This window comes from Martes martes, assembly GCF_963455335.1.
Source record: "Martes martes genome assembly, chromosome: 13".
Lineage (NCBI taxonomy): Eukaryota > Metazoa > Chordata > Mammalia > Carnivora > Mustelidae > Martes > Martes martes.
This window is the reverse complement of record NC_137901.1, coordinates 84,928,661-84,946,458: the sequence shown is the minus strand read 5'-3', so window position 1 is coordinate 84,946,458 and position 17,798 is coordinate 84,928,661. Positions and strand designations below refer to the sequence as shown.

At 51.9% G+C, this 17,798-nt stretch overlaps 1 protein-coding gene across 2 annotated transcripts in view; it reads right to left on the bottom strand.

The window, feature by feature from the left end:
- HVCN1 (hydrogen voltage gated channel 1) overlaps positions 1–15,996 on the bottom strand; it is a 35,661-nt gene extending 19,665 nt beyond the window's left edge. Inside the window, exons 1-3 of one of the 2 annotated variants that reach the window (XM_080821338.1) lie at positions 15,918–15,996; positions 15,234–15,313; positions 10,458–10,497 (exon numbers count right to left, since the gene is read on the bottom strand). In XM_080821338.1, the coding sequence (XP_080677464.1) occupies positions 10,458–10,497; positions 15,234–15,262 (69 nt within the window). In that variant the 5' untranslated portion in view covers positions 15,263–15,313; positions 15,918–15,996. Of the gene's footprint in view, positions 1–10,457; positions 10,498–15,233; positions 15,314–15,756; positions 15,815–15,917 lie in introns of those variants that run through there. The other variant, XM_080821339.1, reaches the window with a different exon arrangement.
- Positions 15,997–17,798: the final 1,802 nt, after the last annotated feature.

The following is a 17,798-nucleotide window of genomic DNA, read 5'->3' as shown; positions in this document are numbered from 1 at the left end:
TTTTGGATAAAAATCCAAGATTTTTCCTATGATGTGCACGGCCCTGTGGGATCTGGCCTTATCTCCTTCCATGGCCTGCTCGCCACACTCCAGCCACCCTGCTTGTCCTCTGTCCCTCCAAGCTCTGTGTTCTCCCCAGGCTCTGCCCTCAGCCTGGACTACTCTTCTTCCAACTCTGAGCGTGTCTCACTTTTACTCAAGCTTGAAGTCTCAGCCGACATGGCCCCTCTTCAGAGAGGCCCTCCTTGACCCCTAAAATCTAAATCAGAACGCTTCTCAATTTTATAACCTCTCTCTGTATTTTTTTACAGTTTCCAGTCAGAATTTTTTGGTGTATGTGGCCATTTGTTTATGACTCCTCTTTCCACACTAGCAGTTAAGCTCCAAGAAAGCAAGTCCTGTGTCCCCAGAGTCTCATGGGACGCCTGACCTAGAGCAGGAGCCCATCAAGCATCCGTTGGCTGAGGGCAGAGGTCCGCTGTCTCCCATGCTGGGTGACCCCTTGTCTCGGGTTGGACCCCGCCCTGCTAGGGTCCCATGGGTGACCAAGAGCCAGGTCTGCAGCTATCCTGAAGCCCTCTGAGCAGCTCCTGGCCATAATTTCCCCTCTAAAGCACTTTACCTGTCAGATGGAAACTTCCGGTGCTAGTTCTTAGCATGGTAGCAGTCTTGGGGTGCTTTGCAAAAACCACATTTATATTTTACAGGAGAGGAAAATTTTCTTTCTGAAACCGTGCGACCAGTAAAAAGCAACTTTCAGTAATTTGGGATGAAAATATTTATGGCACCCAGCAGAGCAGAAAACAACTCTGGTTTTAAGTCAAAAATGGGACATACCAAGAGCAGAGAAGTTTCAGAAAAGGTCAAAGATATCGCTGTTCATGAAAATGTCGTGGGCCTTGGCAACCTCACCACCCACTTTGGGCTCTCGGGTTCCTCCCACCCTGCCCGGGCGGGTGGAAGGACTGACTCAGTGAGCTACACAGAGAGAGCACCACCCTCTGGGCCTGGCCTGGACCAGCCCCCCATGGGTGCCCACTGTTCTTCTTCAGCAACACAAACTCTCAGTCCCAGTCCTCCAACTTCATCGCCGTCCGAGGATATCTCACTCCTCTGCTTACTGGCCGGCCGCCTGCTTTCGCAGCACCCCCCCCCCACCGCCCCCCACTCCTGGGTCTCGGGAACTGACAGAGTCCCTTTGTGGCTTACGCCAGACCGAATTGTTTCTGTCACTTGCCACCCCAAGAGTCAAAACCAGTACATTCGCTGGCACCGGACAGCTCCCACCTCCATGTCCCCCGCGTTAACCCTCGCTGCCCGACTACAACCTGACACCACTCTCTCCAGGATCAGGTTTCTGTATCAAAGTCCACAATGGGGTTCCCACCCTGACGGTCCCGCTTCCTCTCACTGCGAACTTGGTTCTGTTTGACCATCTTCCTCTTGATTTCTCTCTCGTCTCCATGTTCTTGCGCCCACACCCCTGGAAGTCCCCTAGACCCCAGTCCTGACCCTGTGCTCATGCTGGGCAACTCTCCCCCTTTTGGTGGTCGCAGCACACCTGTGTTCTCAACCCTGAGAACATTTGCAAATCAGTCTCATGTGCAAATCAGTCTCCAGCCTGATGTCTGGTATCCTGCCAGGTCATTAGTTCGGCTAGGACCAAAACTGAATTGATTTCTTATCTTTCCCCCATAACCACTCTTTTTCTTTTCCTTTCTTTATTTTTTTAAGATTTTATTTATTTATTTGTCAGAGAAGCAGGCTCCCCGCTGAGCAAGGAGTCTGGTGGGGGACTCGAACCCAGGAACCTGGGATCATGACCTGAGCCGAAGGCAGACGCTTAACCAACGGAGCCACCCAGGCACCCTTCCCCATATCCCCTCTTCCTTCCGTGTTTCCCTAGGGCACAGCATCACCTTCACCCTGCTGCCCAAGCCAGGAGCCAAAGCTCATCTTGGGCTCCTCTGTCTCCCTCTAGGCTTGTCAGTCTAACCTCCTAGACATGGCTGCTCACGCCCGCCTTCTCTTCACCCTCATACCCTCTCCTGCTGCCAGTGCTGCTTGCCTGGACGCCTGCACTGGCCTCATTCCTTACTTGGCCTCCTGCCTGGTCCTTTCTCAACACGACAGGGACCAGGGTCCCCCTTCTGCAGGGACAACGGGGCTGTGTCCCTGCTCTCACCTCCCCCCTCCCCCAGGACCTTTGGCCTCCCACCCTGCCCCCTGCCAACCACTGCCTTCAGGACAAAGCAAAGCTCTCTTGGTCTCTCCAGCCCCTGGGCTCCTCCCCAGGCCCCCTGCCTCTGCCACACCCCAGTTGCACCCAGTGCCTCACTCCCTCTTGCTCTAGGACTCGGCACACCTGTGCCTACTGGCTGCTGGACCTTTTGCCTTTTGCACGCTCTTGCTCTTTCAGATCTTAGAGACCTCGAGATTCTACCTCCCCGGGGAGGCCTTCCCTAGCCGCCACCTGCTGCGTGAGCCTCCTTCCTCTATTTCCCTGTCTTGCTACTAACGAGTGCTGTGGCATCTCAGTGCTGTCTGTCTCCTGCCCTGGTCTGTGAACTCTGGGGGGGCAGGGACCCCTCCCCGCTCAGTCATACGCAGGGGTTCGGTAACTATTTAACAAGTGAATTAACCCCAAACCACAAGAGTTACCCCTGGAAGGTAAATGGATAACCTACTTCTCTTTTACACACGACAAGTATCATCCCAGAAAGATTACTACCTGGGAGAGAGGGGGGTAGAAATGAGAAAAACAGATGTAGAAGAGAGACAAAAAATGCTCTTACGAATATCTGTTTTTATGGACTTGGTCAGAAGCTGTCCCCTGTAGGAGGGGAAAAGTCCCTATTTTGTGGTCATCCAACAATCACAGAAAAAGGAATTTTTAAAGAAATTGGGCAGACTCTTGATGTCCCTTAAGTCCCAATGTCCCTGCTCCCTCCCAGAGCCTACTTCTGGGGACCTGATTTGCTCATCATTCAGGATCTCCTGCCCCAAAACTCCAGGAAGACGCAAGAGCCGTGACCTCTACTATTCCTCATTGTTCGTTCCATTATTTGTTTCAGTATATTAACATACCACTAAAGTTCCTTAAACACACGATTTAATTTTGTCCCTAACCAACCCCTGAGGTTGAGGCCACCATTTTGGGTCTCAGTGAGGCCGGTGGCTTGTCCCAAGTCACACACTTAGAAAGTGGCAGAGCCAGGATCTGCTCCTGGGCTGCTGTGACCGGGAGCCCGTGTTTCAGAGCACAGAGCTCTGTGGCCAGGGACGGAGATCCGCCTTCTAGGGCCAGATCGTGGGTTGAACGTGGCTGCCCCCAAATTCATGTCCACCTGGAACCTGAGAAGGTTGAGGTGGCAGGATGAGAGGTTAGGGAAGGGATACTTGTCTTAGGGGGGCAATGGGACAGTTTCTTTCATTTTTGAAAAGATGTTTGGGGGCACCTGGGTGGCTCAGTCAGTTAAGTGTCTGCCTTTGGGGCTCAGGTCATGATCCTGGGGTCCTGGGATCGAGCCCCACATCGGACTCTCTGCTCAGCGAGGAGCCTGCTTCTCCCTCTCCCTCTGTCTGCTGCTCTCCCTGCTTGTGCATATGCTGTCAAATAAATAAATAAAATCTTAAAAAAAAAAATGAGTCTCTCCAATGAGCCAGGTATGGGAGCAAGAAGGAATTCGGCCTTAACCAGTTTCTATCAAAATCTAAAATGTCCCTATCATTTGACCTGACAAGGGACTCACACATAAGCACATGGATGGTCCCTAGAGTGCTGCTACGGCAGCCCAAACCTGGAAATGACCCCAAAGTCCATCATTACATACTCTGCAGCGGACCCATACTAGAGAACCTCGGGCAGCTGTTCAGAGGGCTGTCAGGGGGGTGTACCTGTAGGCACGGACACAGAGAGGTGTCCTTGATCTAAACAGACTCTAAGTGAACCCCAGCACGTCGTGGACCAGACTGCATCATAGAATGCCATCTTTGTTAACAACAGACAAAATCGGGGCACCCGGTTGGCTCCGTGAGTTAGGCATCTGACTCTCGGTTTCAGCTCATGTCAGGATCTCAGGGTCCTGGGATCGAGCCCCGTGTCAGGCTCTGCTGGAGAATCTCTCTGTCTCTCAGCTCCTCCCCCTGTTCTCGCTCTAAAATAAATAAAATCTAAACAACAACAAAAAAACAAAACCAAAAAAACCAACCCCCAAAACAGACAAAATCGATAACCCAAATCAAATGGTTCCCTCTGAGAAGGGCATGAGGTCGGGTTTGAGGGTGAAGAGAAACTTTCAGATTTTATTCTACCAGATTTAACCCTAAGAAATAGCCATTTTTGGAGGGAGAGCCCGCCTACAGAGAACTGAATGGTGAATGAAGTATTTGGGGGTCAGGCAGGAAGGAGAATGAATCAATACATCCATTACTGGAATCCCTGGGTAAGAAAACCAAAACAATGGAACAGAACAAACACCTAAAAACAAAGAAACCTAAGTGGTAAAGCCAGCCAATATGAACTCAAGTCTACCAGCTTTGTTCTTGCTAAAATGCTCTGCCAATGAGGGGGAAATATCAGATACCAGAAAAGCTGATTTTTTGAGGCCACAGAAGAGGATTTTGTGAGACGTAGAAATCAAGGTTCTGAGGTGCAATCTTCCCTCCCCTAGCAGATGGGGAAACTGAGGCCCTATCACACTGCAAATGCCTTCAGTCAGCAGATTGTCTCAGACATGTGCCTGGGTCTCTTGTCTTCTAGTCCAGGGCACTTAAAACATACTCAGAGAAGCTGTCCCCCTGCGCTCACTTTCCTTCCCCTCCCCCCACAGCCTATTCATCATGAAGCCCGGGGGGGGGGGCGGGGGGGAGGCACCTGCTTCTCCCACCCTCTGTCATCACCCAGCCTCACCCCTGCCTCTCACATGGAGGACGCAGCAGCTCCATCAGCAGCCAGACAGCGCGTCTCAAGACATAATCCCGTCACTCCCGGGGCAGACCAGGCTTGAGGCTACTGTCCTTTGAAAGGCCTGCTTGGCCCTTGGCTAGTATCTGGAGAGTTCCATCACTCACTGATATGAACAGCTCACAGAGCCTAGACTGTGTATGCAATGGGGCTTACTGGGAACACTTGCTTTCCTTCGAGGAGTCTGCAAGGGCTGGACAGAAGGTACCCCTGTGACCGGCTCCCGACAGAAACTGCGGGCACGTCGTCTCTCACAAGCCTCCCAGGAGACACCTGACCCACAGGGTCACCACTTGCTCCTGGAGGAACTGAGTGAGTCCTGTGTTTGGGACTGTCCCCCACCATCAGAGCCCTTCCTGCCGGTTCTTCCTGAACATAGCCTGGATGGTGGAATGAATCCCCCCCCCTGAGCAAACTCTCCTCTGTGGGGAGGCAGGACGACCTCCAGGAGGAAGGTGACCTGCCCCAGGGCTGCTGCCCCCACCCCCAGCCCCCCGGGGATTTGTGTTCTGAGGAATGCCTATTTTTAAAATCAGGGAAGTCTTTAAATAAGCGTGGCAGCTTTTCCTTCTCTAGGGCGGGGAGGAAGTCTGAGGTTGACAAAAACCACCGCCACTGGTGGCTGACCAGCTTGTGGGGGCTGCTGCTTACGGGCTAAGGCACCCGACCCGAGGCCCAGGTACCCCCGGGGATGCTGCAACATTTCTCTCCTTTTCCCCGCAGGGTCAGGATCCCTCCCGTCTTGAGAGAGTTGTCCGCCAGCCTGGGAAGGCAAGAGGATGGCGAGGCTGGGGCAAGAAGATGGGGGAAAGAACATTCCGTAGCAGGAGCCTGGTGTCAACCACCCCTTTTACCCCCCTACCCCCGAGCTCCTGCTCCCCGCCCTCCTGCCCAGAACACACTGCAACAACCCCAGGAGGAGGGGACCGGAACACTTCCGTTCGGGGGAAGCCAAACAATCTGCCCGAGGGCCCACAGCCAGTGCGAGAGAATTCGGAGGCAGGCTGCCTGGCCCAAAGCCCCCTCTTCTTGCAACGACCTCTTTGAACACCACCCTGGGCAGACCTGGCTCGGCGCTGGGCAGGGAGCTCAGCCCAGTGTTACTCAATGAGCAAAACAAATTTTAATCCTGCCTTTTAATACACACTGACAGACGTGTGTTCTACGACCAAGTTTCTCTGTGCGAGCACTCTGGTGGTTTCCATTTTATTCTATTCCGTTGCTTAAACGACAGATGGCAGCCCGTTAAAGGACTCGGGAGTCACCAATGAGCTGAGTTTGAAAGACACGGGTATGCGGAGGACAGGCCTGGTCTATTTCCCTGGGGTCCGGAAGGGATTGCCAGAGAGGAGACAGCCCTGTTCAAAGTATGTGACATCAGCCATGTTAACTGGGAAGCATAAGTTATGTTACTTTATTATGAAAGCATAAAGAAAATGAAAACATACCAAGAAAAAAAAAATTCGGCCAGAAACGAAGACCCATCACCATTTTGACCGAGTCATCCGGGCAACTCCCAGCCCCAGCGTCTTAGCAATGCTTTGGCCGGGAAAAGATGGGAAGAACTGAATTCGGGACACCCCTCTCCCCTGCCTCACTGCAAAGCAGCCCACGGAGAGAAGCCCTCCCCAGCCACAGTCTTAACCAGTGCCTCTCAGCCCTGGCTACACTTTGGAACCACTTGCAAGCTTTTAAAAAACCCAAGGCCGGGGTCCCAGGCCCTAAGATCGTGATTCAGTTGGTCTGGGGGTGGCCTGGGTGCTGGGACCTCCCCTCTGCAGCCTCGGGTGAGCACCAGCACTGCAAGTAAATCACAAGAAATGAGCAAAGGGCTACAGTGTGGCTAAGCACACTGGCTCCCAGGTTCCCCAGATGTGGCTGGTAACACGCGTCATCCGAGAGGAGGACGAGGCAAGCTAATGGCCAAGAACCCAGCGAATAGGTGGCATCTTTACCGTAGCCTGGCCCGGTTCAGTGAGCGGCTCTGATCGCCACAATCCGAGAAGGAGTATCATTGTTCCCATTTCACAGAAGAGGAACTCTGAGGCACAAGGAGATGGGCTCTGCAGAGCTGCCCATGGGTGAGACAGGTCTGAAAAACCCCACCAGTTCCTCCTACGACACCGTCATTTTCCCCTCAGACACTAGGGCAGGTGGACATTTCAAAAGCTCCTAAAAGCAATTGATTAAAACAATTTAAAAAAAAACAATTAACTCCAGAAGGGTAAATTACTAAAAGGAATTTGTCCTTTGAATCAATAGAGGTTTAATTGCTACAGGCGGTCCTGGCCCAATATTCCCCAGCTCTTGCCAGCTCCTGGTACTAGCGGGCCTCTGTGCCCCTCCCCTGTCCCGGGAGTTATTTCCCCTCCAAGGCTCTGCACCCCCATTCTGTGATTCTGCTGTTTCTGTGCCTTCAAACCCTCCCCCAATCCCACCAGCTCCCTGGCTTCAGTCAGACCCCCTGCACAGCCCCCATCCCCAGCCTGACGTGCTATCATTCACCCCAGTGAACAGACCTTTACCCTAGATCTATTTCTTCTAGCATCATGAAAACACGAGCAAAAGCGAAAGAATTCACGATAATCCCAACACACCAGACTTCTTGTCCACCTAAGGTCTCTTTCTCTCTAATTATAATCAAAGACGGCAGACAATTCTGTATTTTATTTTTCCTGCTAGTTATGCACATAGATTTATGCCTTTTTAATGGCCAAGAAACTTGACCAAGAAGTTAATGCTCTCACTATTGAATCTGATTTCTCCTCATTTTTAGCACCTTTATCACCAATTCCAAGACCACATTTTCTCATAGTTAAGCATTCCTGAAATCTGACTGTCTCATATTTGACCAATTTCAGCATTAGGTCACGTTACATCACAGTGAATGGCAGCATTATTTTCTCCGTAGGACAAAATAATGGCGCATCTCCTATCAATGGCACCTGACGGGCTACGGAATAGGGTGCTAGCAATTAGTCTTTTTATGGGTCATTTCCTTTTAAGAGAGAGGACCAGGTTTAATGAGGAAAACTGTCATGATTCTGGACACACACTATTGAATTTTTGTCCAGAACAACTGTAGGGGTGATCCTGCCCCTCACTACGTATGAGCTCGTTTCACCACAGAATAACCAGCACCGAGTGTTTCGGCTTTTTTGGTTTGCCTGCTTTCACAGGGAACTACAAATGACGGAAAGTAGGAATTGTGTTTCCATTGGCCTTTGATGAACGACAATCACTGGAACTCCTGGAGCTCCTCACTCTGCGGTGGCAGGCACTGTACATCCGATACCCAAGTACACGGGGAGGACTGTTGACCCCACTCATGGCCAAGCACACGGAGGCTCAGGGAGGTTCAGAAACTGGTCTGAGGTCACGCAGCCTACCACGGGCGGAGGAAGGATTGGAATCCAGGCCGTCCACCCACTGGAGCCACAGGTGGTCTCCTAGCATCTCCCAGATTGGCAGAGTCCACTCCGGCACTAGGGTTCTCCCTCCTCCATCACCGCCCCTACCCATCCCGCTCTGCTCTGTGGAGCTCTACAGGAGAGCCTGCTTCCTGGTGTTTGTCGATCCTGTTCCTGCCGCTGGAAATGCCCTTTCCTTGGATTCCATGAGTTCAAATCCCAGCTGAAAGGCTGCCTCTTCTGCAGAACTTTCCACGACCCTCCAAAGGAAAGCGGACTTCCTCCTCTGAACATCAGTCCCCCATTCTGCACACACGCCAGGGCCATTGTCGCTCCAGGTTCTGGGCACTTCACTCACAAATCCCTCCCAACCTGCTGGTCCCCGCCAGTTTCCTGCCATGCCCCTGCTCCCTCCCCACCTTGTCCTGCTTCCGGCTCCATTCTGGCCTCTGCACGGGCCACTTCTTCTGCTACAACACCCTCACCGTCTTCCCTCAGCACCTGGTTACCTACTTTGGTCCTCCAGGTATCAGGCAGAGAGGCCTGTGATCTGATGAGGTCTGGAGGCCCTTTTGATCTCAATGGTCCCAGGGAGGGACCCACATGAACCATGGCCACTCCTGTACGGCTCTGCGCACGTGCCCCTTCACACGCTCCGTTTTGTGACTTGACGGGGATCTGTTGCTCAGCTGGAGAGAGCCACATGCAGGCAGGGACCAGGGTCTGCTGTACTGCTGGTACAGCCTGCCAACTGGGGGGGGGTGCCAGGACACAGGTGGCATTGATAAACATTTGTGAGGTGAAGGAATGGCCGAGGGAAGGAATCTGCCCCAGAGAGCCCTTGTTACCCCTGCAATCCCCCTTCCCCGCTCCCTTCCTGCCAGGAGCTCTTCGCCCCGGAGACCTAGCCTATCTTTGGGATAGACTGTGTCTGAAAAGCATACAGGGCACCATCACTAGCCTGTACTTAGGGCGTGGAAGGCAGGCAGCATGGGTCTGGGCCTCTGGCCAGCTGTGTGACCTTGGGCAAATCGATAACCCTTGCTGTGCTTCAATCTCCCTATCTGTAAGAGCGGGAAAGAAGTAACAGCACTTAATGCACTGGGTTGTTGAGAGGCTTAAACAACCAAACGTACAGAAAGCACTGAGCACATGCCTGGCACGGAGTGGGTGCTCAGCGGATGTTCATGCTACAATCGCTAATGCTTCTCCTGCTATATTTCATTGAATTCCAAGAGGAACATTTTCCCCAGATTCCAACTTTTCTGAAATCAGAATTGGTAGTACACAGCATGGGCCACTTCCCCTGCCACACTAGACAGCCTTAAAATCCAAATGATTCTTACCATTAAATGGGCATCATTATCAACCCATGACCCTGCTTCTTGGACCCTCCCTGCTCACCCTGCTGCTACACTGAGTCCCCAGCTCTACCTGCTAGGCCCCTCGGGAACCTCCCAGGGAACAACTAAAATGGAAGCCACATTTCCTTTCTACCTTGTCCTCACCCTTCACAACAGATGTCCCCCCAAACCCAACAACCCTGCACCCCAGATATCAAGGACAGAATTTAATAGTTCTGCTTGGGATGATCACATGATACAGGAGGCAAAGCCAGGGTGAAATCCTATTTCTGCCACTTCCTACCTGTGTGATCAAATGGCTTTCTCTGTAAAATGGGCAGGAGGGAAAAGCCACTTAGGGCCTCAGTATCAGCCTAGCATTTTGAGATCACGGTCTCCTCAACTCTTCCCAACAAGGCTTCGGGAACAAGGGTAATTTTCTCTCCCTTTTCCAGATAAGGAGACAGAGGTCTCAGCGAGGTGAAGGTCCGGGTCTCATGACACATGGTTATTATTAAAATGCAGAGGTGGGATTTGAAGGATCTGACTCTGATTACTGGGGTATCTTGAGGTTTGTGAATTCCTATAATAGTTTTCACTTTTGTGACTGAACACTTTGGGATAGCAGAAGCATCCCAAACAGGTATCTTCCCTTTATCCTGTTTGAAACACCAAACAGAATGGTCTTCAAGCCTGGGGAGGTCCTTTAACACTGCTGGTCCATCAGAAATAATTTACCTTTTCATCCCAGGCAGCCATTTTCCTGTCCTCTCTGGATCTGGAAAATAAGAAAACGTTTGTCTAGATCGGACATCCTGCTATCATTTATCTTAGTGTGTGCTTTGCGACACTTTGTTACAAATTATTTTTAACTTGCTTACGTTAACAGTGTCTGAAAATAGCATAAAGCTCAAAGTTTATGTGGAAGGATGTACAACCTTGGTATATATCCAAAAGAATTGAAAACAGGCACTCAGACAAATGCATATACAAAAATACTCTTAGCCAAAAGGCGGAAGTAACCCAAGTGTCCATCAGGGGATGAATGGATGAATGAAAGATGTTCCATCCATACAATGGCATGTTATCCAGTCTTAAAAAGAAATGAAGTCCTGACCCATGCTATAGCATGAATGAACCCCTAGAACAGGATACTAAATCAAAGGAGCCACACACAAAACTTCACATTTGACATGATTCCACTGATATGTAACACCCAGAATATGCAAAGCCATAGAGACAGAAAGCAGACTGGTGGGTGCTAAGGGACTAGGAGTTGTTGGGTGGGGGGAGGGGATGGTGAGTGGACTGCTTAACAGAGGCAGGGTTTCCTTTCAGTTTGATGAAAATGTTCTGAAACTGGATAGAGGTGGTCGTTACGTGACATCAGGAACGCACTAAACGCCACTGAACTGTTCAGAGTTGTAAAATGGTTAATTTCATGTTATGTGAATTTCACTCCAGTTTAAACTTAAAAAAAAAAAGACCCATGGGGCGCCTGGGTGGCTCAGAGGATTAAAGCCTCTGCCTTTGGCTTAGGTCATGATCCCAGGGTCCTGGGATCGAGCCCCGAGTCAGGCTTTCTCCTTGGCGTGAACTTGCTTCCTCCTCTCTCTCTCTGCCTGCCTCTCGGCCTACTTGTGATCTGTGTCAAATAAATAAATAAAATCTTAAAAAAAAAAAAAAAGACCCACAGACATACATTAAAGTGTATATGTAGGGGTGCCTGGGTGGCTCAGTGGGTTAAAGCCTCTGCCTTCAGCTCAGGTCATGATCCCAGGGTTCTGGGATCAAGCCCTGCATCAGGCTCTCTGCTCAGTGGGGAGCCTGCTTCCCCCTCTCTCTCTGCCTGCCTCTCTGCCTACTTGTGATCTCTCTCTCTGTCAAAAAAAAAAAAAAAAGTACATATGTAAATATATATTACAGCATAATATATGCAGTATGACACAATCTACATGAAAAATTACATATGCATTTTAAAAAATAAGTCTGTAAACATATAGCCAAACTGTTTACAGTGGTTATTGTTGGACAAAAAGGGAGTGGCCGAGGGGACTGATTTTTGTAGGTGTTTTCCTTCACTTCCTGGAAGGTCTGACCCTTTACAATGAGTATGTATTAGTTCTTAAAATTTATTTTTAATGTAGGTGACACAGGTATGTACCAAAAAACTGAAACAATTCAAAAAGATACACTGTAACTAGTAAGCTTCCTTGCTACCCATTCTTCCCAGAAGCAGCCACTCTTAGCAGTTTCCTGTGTGGCCTTTAGGGGTATTCTATGCCTTTGCAAGCACATCCATATTTACTCCTTTTCTCTTCTTTAAACTTCAACAAATGTAAGCCTACACACACACTGCTCCAAACCTTGCTTACTTCCCTTTAGGGTGTGGTAAGTTCCATAATGAACCCCCTCCCTCCAAAGGTGTACCTGTCCTACTCCCCAGAACCCGTGAATATGTCACTGTACATGGCAAAGGGGACTTTGCAGATGCAATTCAATTAAGGTTCCCAAGATGGGGATTATCCAGGTGGCCCCCATGTCATCAGAAGGGTCTTTTTGAATAGAGCAGGAGCATCGGAGACAGAAGGACATGTGAGTGCAGGAGCAGAAGCTGGAGTCCGAGATTTGAAGATGTTACTCAAATACGCTACTGGCTTGAAGACCGAGGGAAAGGATTACAATCCAAGGAAAGTGGACAGCCTCCAAAAGTTGGGAAGGAAACACGTTCTCCCTTCAAGCCTCCGAAACAAATGCGGCCTGGCCACACAACACCTCGATGTTGGCCCACTGAGACAGAGTGTGGACGTCAGATCCCCAGCACTGTAAGGCAATACATTTATGTTGCTTTAAGCCATCCAATTTGTGGTAATTTGTTATAGCAGCTATTGGAGACTAATAACAGTATTTCCGATTGTTCTAGATCAGTACGTGCTAGATTGAATGCACTCCTTGGAATGACTCCACAAGGTTTCCCCGGAGGAATGTGTGCAGTAGTCCCACTAGTGATCAGAACTTGGATTACTTCCCAAACTTTTGCTGCCCCAATGTTCTAATGAATAACCCTGCACACCGTGTGCTTTGATAATTTAAGAAAAAATTGCCAATTGGAAAAAATTTTCTTAAAGACTTAAACAAAAAAAATAAAGGTCTTTCTCTCCTCAGTAGCATGGGTTGCGGGCACAAGGGCCTCTCAGAGGGTTTCTTGCTGGTTGACTGGCAGGACGGCTTCTGCAACCAGCAGGGTTCAGCTAGCTCAGTGCGTTCCTGTTCTAGCCCCTGGGGGCCCTCACCCTGCTCTCATGAGACGGGCTCAAGTGGAACCTTTAGCATAGGCAAAGGTGAAGGGAGCTGTTAAGGTGCCCTGGAGATTTCCTTCCTTCACAAGACAGGAAATAGAAAGAGCACATTTATAGAAAAACAACCAGCTTCACTAATTCAAGCAACAGAAAATTTAAAGATACATACGTGACCTCTCCATTAAACTAGACAAAACAAAGGTGATAAAACTCAGTGCTTGTGGGGCTGTAGAGAAACTTGCACACACTGCCAGGCATTGTTTTTCCTTAACAGCCCTCTGGTGATAAGTGGCAAGTGCCTTCAAAATAATCATACTCTTGACTTGAACACATCAGTTTTGGAGCTATTATTTCAAATCATTGGGTACCAAAACATAGGTGCAATGTGGACAAGCTACTCTGGATATGATGGCTAGAACCTGGAAAGACCCCACAAGCCCCACTTTAGAGAACAGCTGAGAAAGGCAGTGGGCTGTTAGAAGGAATAACAATTCTGAGGTCTATGTAGAAATACAGAAAGAAGGCCGTTAAGCAATGACAAGGAGAACTCTGATGGTTGCGCACATGACTGGCAACTGTACAACAAAATTGGAACATTTACTACATGCCAGGCACTATGCTGGGTTCTGGGTGGGAATCCGAAGTGGTGAAGAAAAAGTTCAGGGCACTGGGAGACAGATACTTTAGCTGGGTAGACAAACAGGGAACCAGGGAAACACTGTAAGCAAGGGTAAGATCCCCTGAGGCTAAGCATGGGAAGAAAGAGAAGGAGTAATGCAGGGAGAGCAGGCGAGTGCGGCTCCTGCAGGTGCAGTGGTCAGGGAAGACTCGAGAAGGCAACTTGGACAGCGGTCCCTGAGTTGCAAAGAGGTAAGTCACAAGAAGATGGCCGGGAAGAGTATGCCCTGGAGAAGGAAGATCGTGTGCACAGACCCCAAGGGAACAAAAACAAAGAAACAAAAACAAAACAAAACAAAACCCCGGCAAGTCCAAGGAAGAAAGAGGAGGTCAGTGGGTCTGCAGGGAACATGCGGTGGGATGACAGGGGCAGGACACAAGAGTCTGACCTTGCAGAGGGCTTGGGAGGCAATGCTGAGGATCTAGGGGTCAAGAGCGGTGGCTGGGAGGCCAAGACGAGGCAAAAGATGATGGGGATGCAGCGGGATGGCCAGATTCAGAACATGCTGAGGAGCAGAACCTGCTGCGGGCTCAGATGTGGGGGAAGGATATGAGGAGCAGGTTTGGGGCAACAAGAGTCTGGGCTTCCTCCTTCTCTCTAAACCTGTGATCACAGAGGGCTTGGGGACCTCGGAGTGGTTCTGGAATTGTGCAAGTGTCAGCCCAAAGATTTTCAAAATGCTGCCCCTACTAGTCTTTCCCCCAGGGACTCCAGAGTGCGAGAAGTTGCCACTGGCAGCCTTGGCTTACTCAAGAAGCTGTCCGGAAGTAGTGCAGATCTCGACTGACCCGAGGTTAAAGGTGTCAGGCACAGAGGTGTGCTTTCAGAGGGACAGGGAAGAAGCTGGAGGGTGTGTGTGTGTCGGGGGGTGGGGGGCATAGCTCTGTGGTAGCCTTGGGCAAGGTGCTGGGCTAAGCCTTTATACCAAGCGTCTCACTTCATCTCAGTAGTGCTGTGCGGTAAGTACCATGCTTAGCCCCCTGGGATAGTCAAGGGAACCGAGGGATGGAGAGATGAAGCCCCAGGGCTGCGGCTGGGCCCCTGCACCCAGCAGAGGTGGTGGGGAGAGGTCTGTTAAGTTCCTGTGGGCGGGCAGCACCTCTGCGTCCTGGAGTTTAACCTGTCCCCAACCCACCATTCTCTTTCCTCAGCACACCTTGCCCCAAGACAGGAGTGGTTAAAAGTATTCCCAGGTGGGGCGCCTGGGAGGCTTAGTCAGTTAAGCAGCTGCCTTCTGCCCAGGTCGTGATCTCCAGGTCCTGGGATGGAACCTCACCTGGGGCTCCCCGCTCAGCGGGGAGTCTGCTTCTCCCTCGGCCCCTCACCCTGCTCATGCTCTCTCTCTCAAATGAATAAATAAAATCTTGAAAAAAAAAAAAAAAGTATTCCCAGGTGAAGGATTTGCCGCCCTGGAGATTGGCTCATTTGCCTCCTGCTGGGATACCCAGGACTACCTTCATCCTCACTTCTCCCCCGAAGTCTGGGAGTAGGGGGGGTAGGGATGGTGAATAAAAGGATTTAGGGGTTCTCACAGACCTGGGTGTAAGTTCTGGCTCTGCCTGCATCGGCCAGGTGACCCAAGGCAAGTGGCTTGGCCCAAGATTCCGCTTCTTCGCCTGTAAGACCGAGACAAGCATGGTACTCACCCCACCTGTTGCTGCCCTCAGCGGGTGATGAAGGCACCTGTCTGCAGGGTAAGCCCGGGACGAAAGGGTAGTTCTTATCAATGCTCCCGTTTTCAAGGGGAGGTAACTGACGCCAAGAGGGACTTTCCTCCCAGGTCCCGTGGCACCAGGCTTCCTGCCCTGTCCCTCCAGCTGACTCTAGTACACCCCGGACAGGGCAGGGGGTCCCCGGGGGAGTGCCAGTCCGCCCGCGTCGGCCGGCACTGTTAGACGCTGGAACACAGGGCAACTGGGGGCGGGGTCCCGGCAGGCTGGCGGGGGGCTGGGGGGGCCGAGGTGGGGGTGAGGGTCCGCTCCTCGGAGGGCTCTGGCTGGGAGGGCTTGAGAGAGCGCCTACAGCCGGCGCGGCCCCGTCCCGGCCGCGGAGCACTTACCCTGCGCCCCTCCCGTCGGCGGCCACCGCAGCAACTGCGAGCTCGGCGCCCGCGGGGCCGCCCGGCCCCTCCCTCCTCCCCTTCCCGCCCCACCTCCTGACCCCCTCCCCTCCCCCCAGCCCGCCCTCTAACCCTGCCCCGCCACGGTCCGGGGCTCTTGCCTGTGTCTCAGGGCCCTTGCCCTGGCCCGTCTGTCTCACTGTTGGTCTCCGGCTGGCCCCCCTCCCCCGCCCCCTCCCGCTCCGCAGGCCCGGGCCTGGCGGGGCCTCCTGCGCTCCTGCAGATGGACAAAGGTCCCGCCCGTGGGAGCCAATCGCGAATCACGAGAATCCAGAATCCGGTCCCAGGCTAGCCAGAGGGAAGGGGTGGGAGGAGGGAACCACTTCCTTCCTCCTGCGGGATGGAGTGGGGGCGGGTCCACTCCCCTCCCCACCACACACACTCCGGGAGGCTGGGCCTGATGCCCGGTGGCACCCCTGTCCTGTCTACTTAGGGGTGGCTCTGAGTGGCTTTGCTTGTCCCCTGCACTGTATCTGCCATGCAGAGGTTGGAGAGTGGGCAGAATGTCCTGAAGGCATGGCCAGCCTTGAAGCCGGCAGGCCCAACCACTCCTGAATGGGGGAAGGAGGTCTCCGTGCCCGAGGAAGGTGCCTTCCTGCCTGGAGGCTGAGCCCCCTTGCTCAGGCTGACTCCTCCTTACCTTCCCGGCCCAGCTTCAGTGTCCCTCTCCTCCCGGGGTTCCCCAGCACTCAGCTTGCACTTCATTCCTGGCACTGTCCTGGAATCAGTTTCCATTAGCTTCTGTCTTCCTAAAAAGACCATTTGTCCCAAACCTCAGGGTGGAGGAGGCCCTCTCCTTCCGGTTTAGTTGGGGGCAGAAGGAGTCTCAGTCCTGGGAGCTGTATTAGTTTCCCATTGCTGCTGTAACAGGTTACCACAGACCCAGTGGCTTAAAACACAGATTTGTTATCTTAGGGCTCTGGAGGTCAATAGTGCGAGTGGTCTTAATAGAGCTAAAATCAAAGGTGCTGGCAGGGCTCTGTTCCTTCTGGAGGCTCTAGGGGGGATTCTTGCCTTTTGGAGCTGCCAGAGCTGGCCTGCATTCCTCAGCTGTTGGCGGCTGCCCTCTGACCTCTGCTATCCTCTGCCCTTCTCCGCTAGATCTGACCCTGCTCCCTCCCTCCTGAAAGGACCTTGTGATGACATTGGGCCCACTTGGATAACCCAGGCTCCTCTCCCCTTCTCTACATCCTTGACTAATCACACCTGCAAAGTCCCTTCCACCAGGTGTGGTAGCATATTCACAGGTCCTGGGGAGTGGGATGGAGACATCTCTGGGGGGGCCTGTCGTCTGCCTATCGGGGTGGTATTGCTTCCACTGGCTTCCATAGAGTCTGCTCTTCCCAGTCCTGCCCCCCCCCGCCCCTACCTGTAGGGCAGTAGGCTCTCTTAAAAACATCTCGGTCTGGGGGAGCCTGGGAGGCTCAGTTGGTTGTGTGTTGGACTTTTGATTTTTGGCTCAGGTCATGATCTCAGGCTCCTGGGATTAAGCCCCGAGTCAGGACCGTGCGCAGTGGGGAGTCTGCGTGAGGATTCTCTCTCTCTCTCTCTCCCTCCCTCCCTCTGCCTCTCCCCCACCCTCCCCCCACCCACACTCTCTCCTGTCTTAAAAAAAAAAAAAAAAAAAAAAAACAACTCAGTCTCATCTGACTTCTCGGTCACATTTTCTTATTGCAACATTCCTATTCCAGTCCTTAACCCCAGTCTGGCCCAATTTATTTTTTTAAGTATTTATTTGGGGGGCGGGAGGGCAGGGGAGACAGTCTCAAGCAGACTTTGGATCTCATGACCCCGAGATCAGGATCCGAGCCGAAACCAAGAGTCGGACGCTTATCCAACTTTGCCACCCAGGAGCCCCCAATTCTGGTCCATTTTACACATCAATCTTGTTTTTAATTAACAATGTCCCTCCCCTACCAGTGCCCGCTGGACAGAGTGGAGGGTGTGTGCACTGGTCTGGTCTCTGCATCCACTCCCTCAGG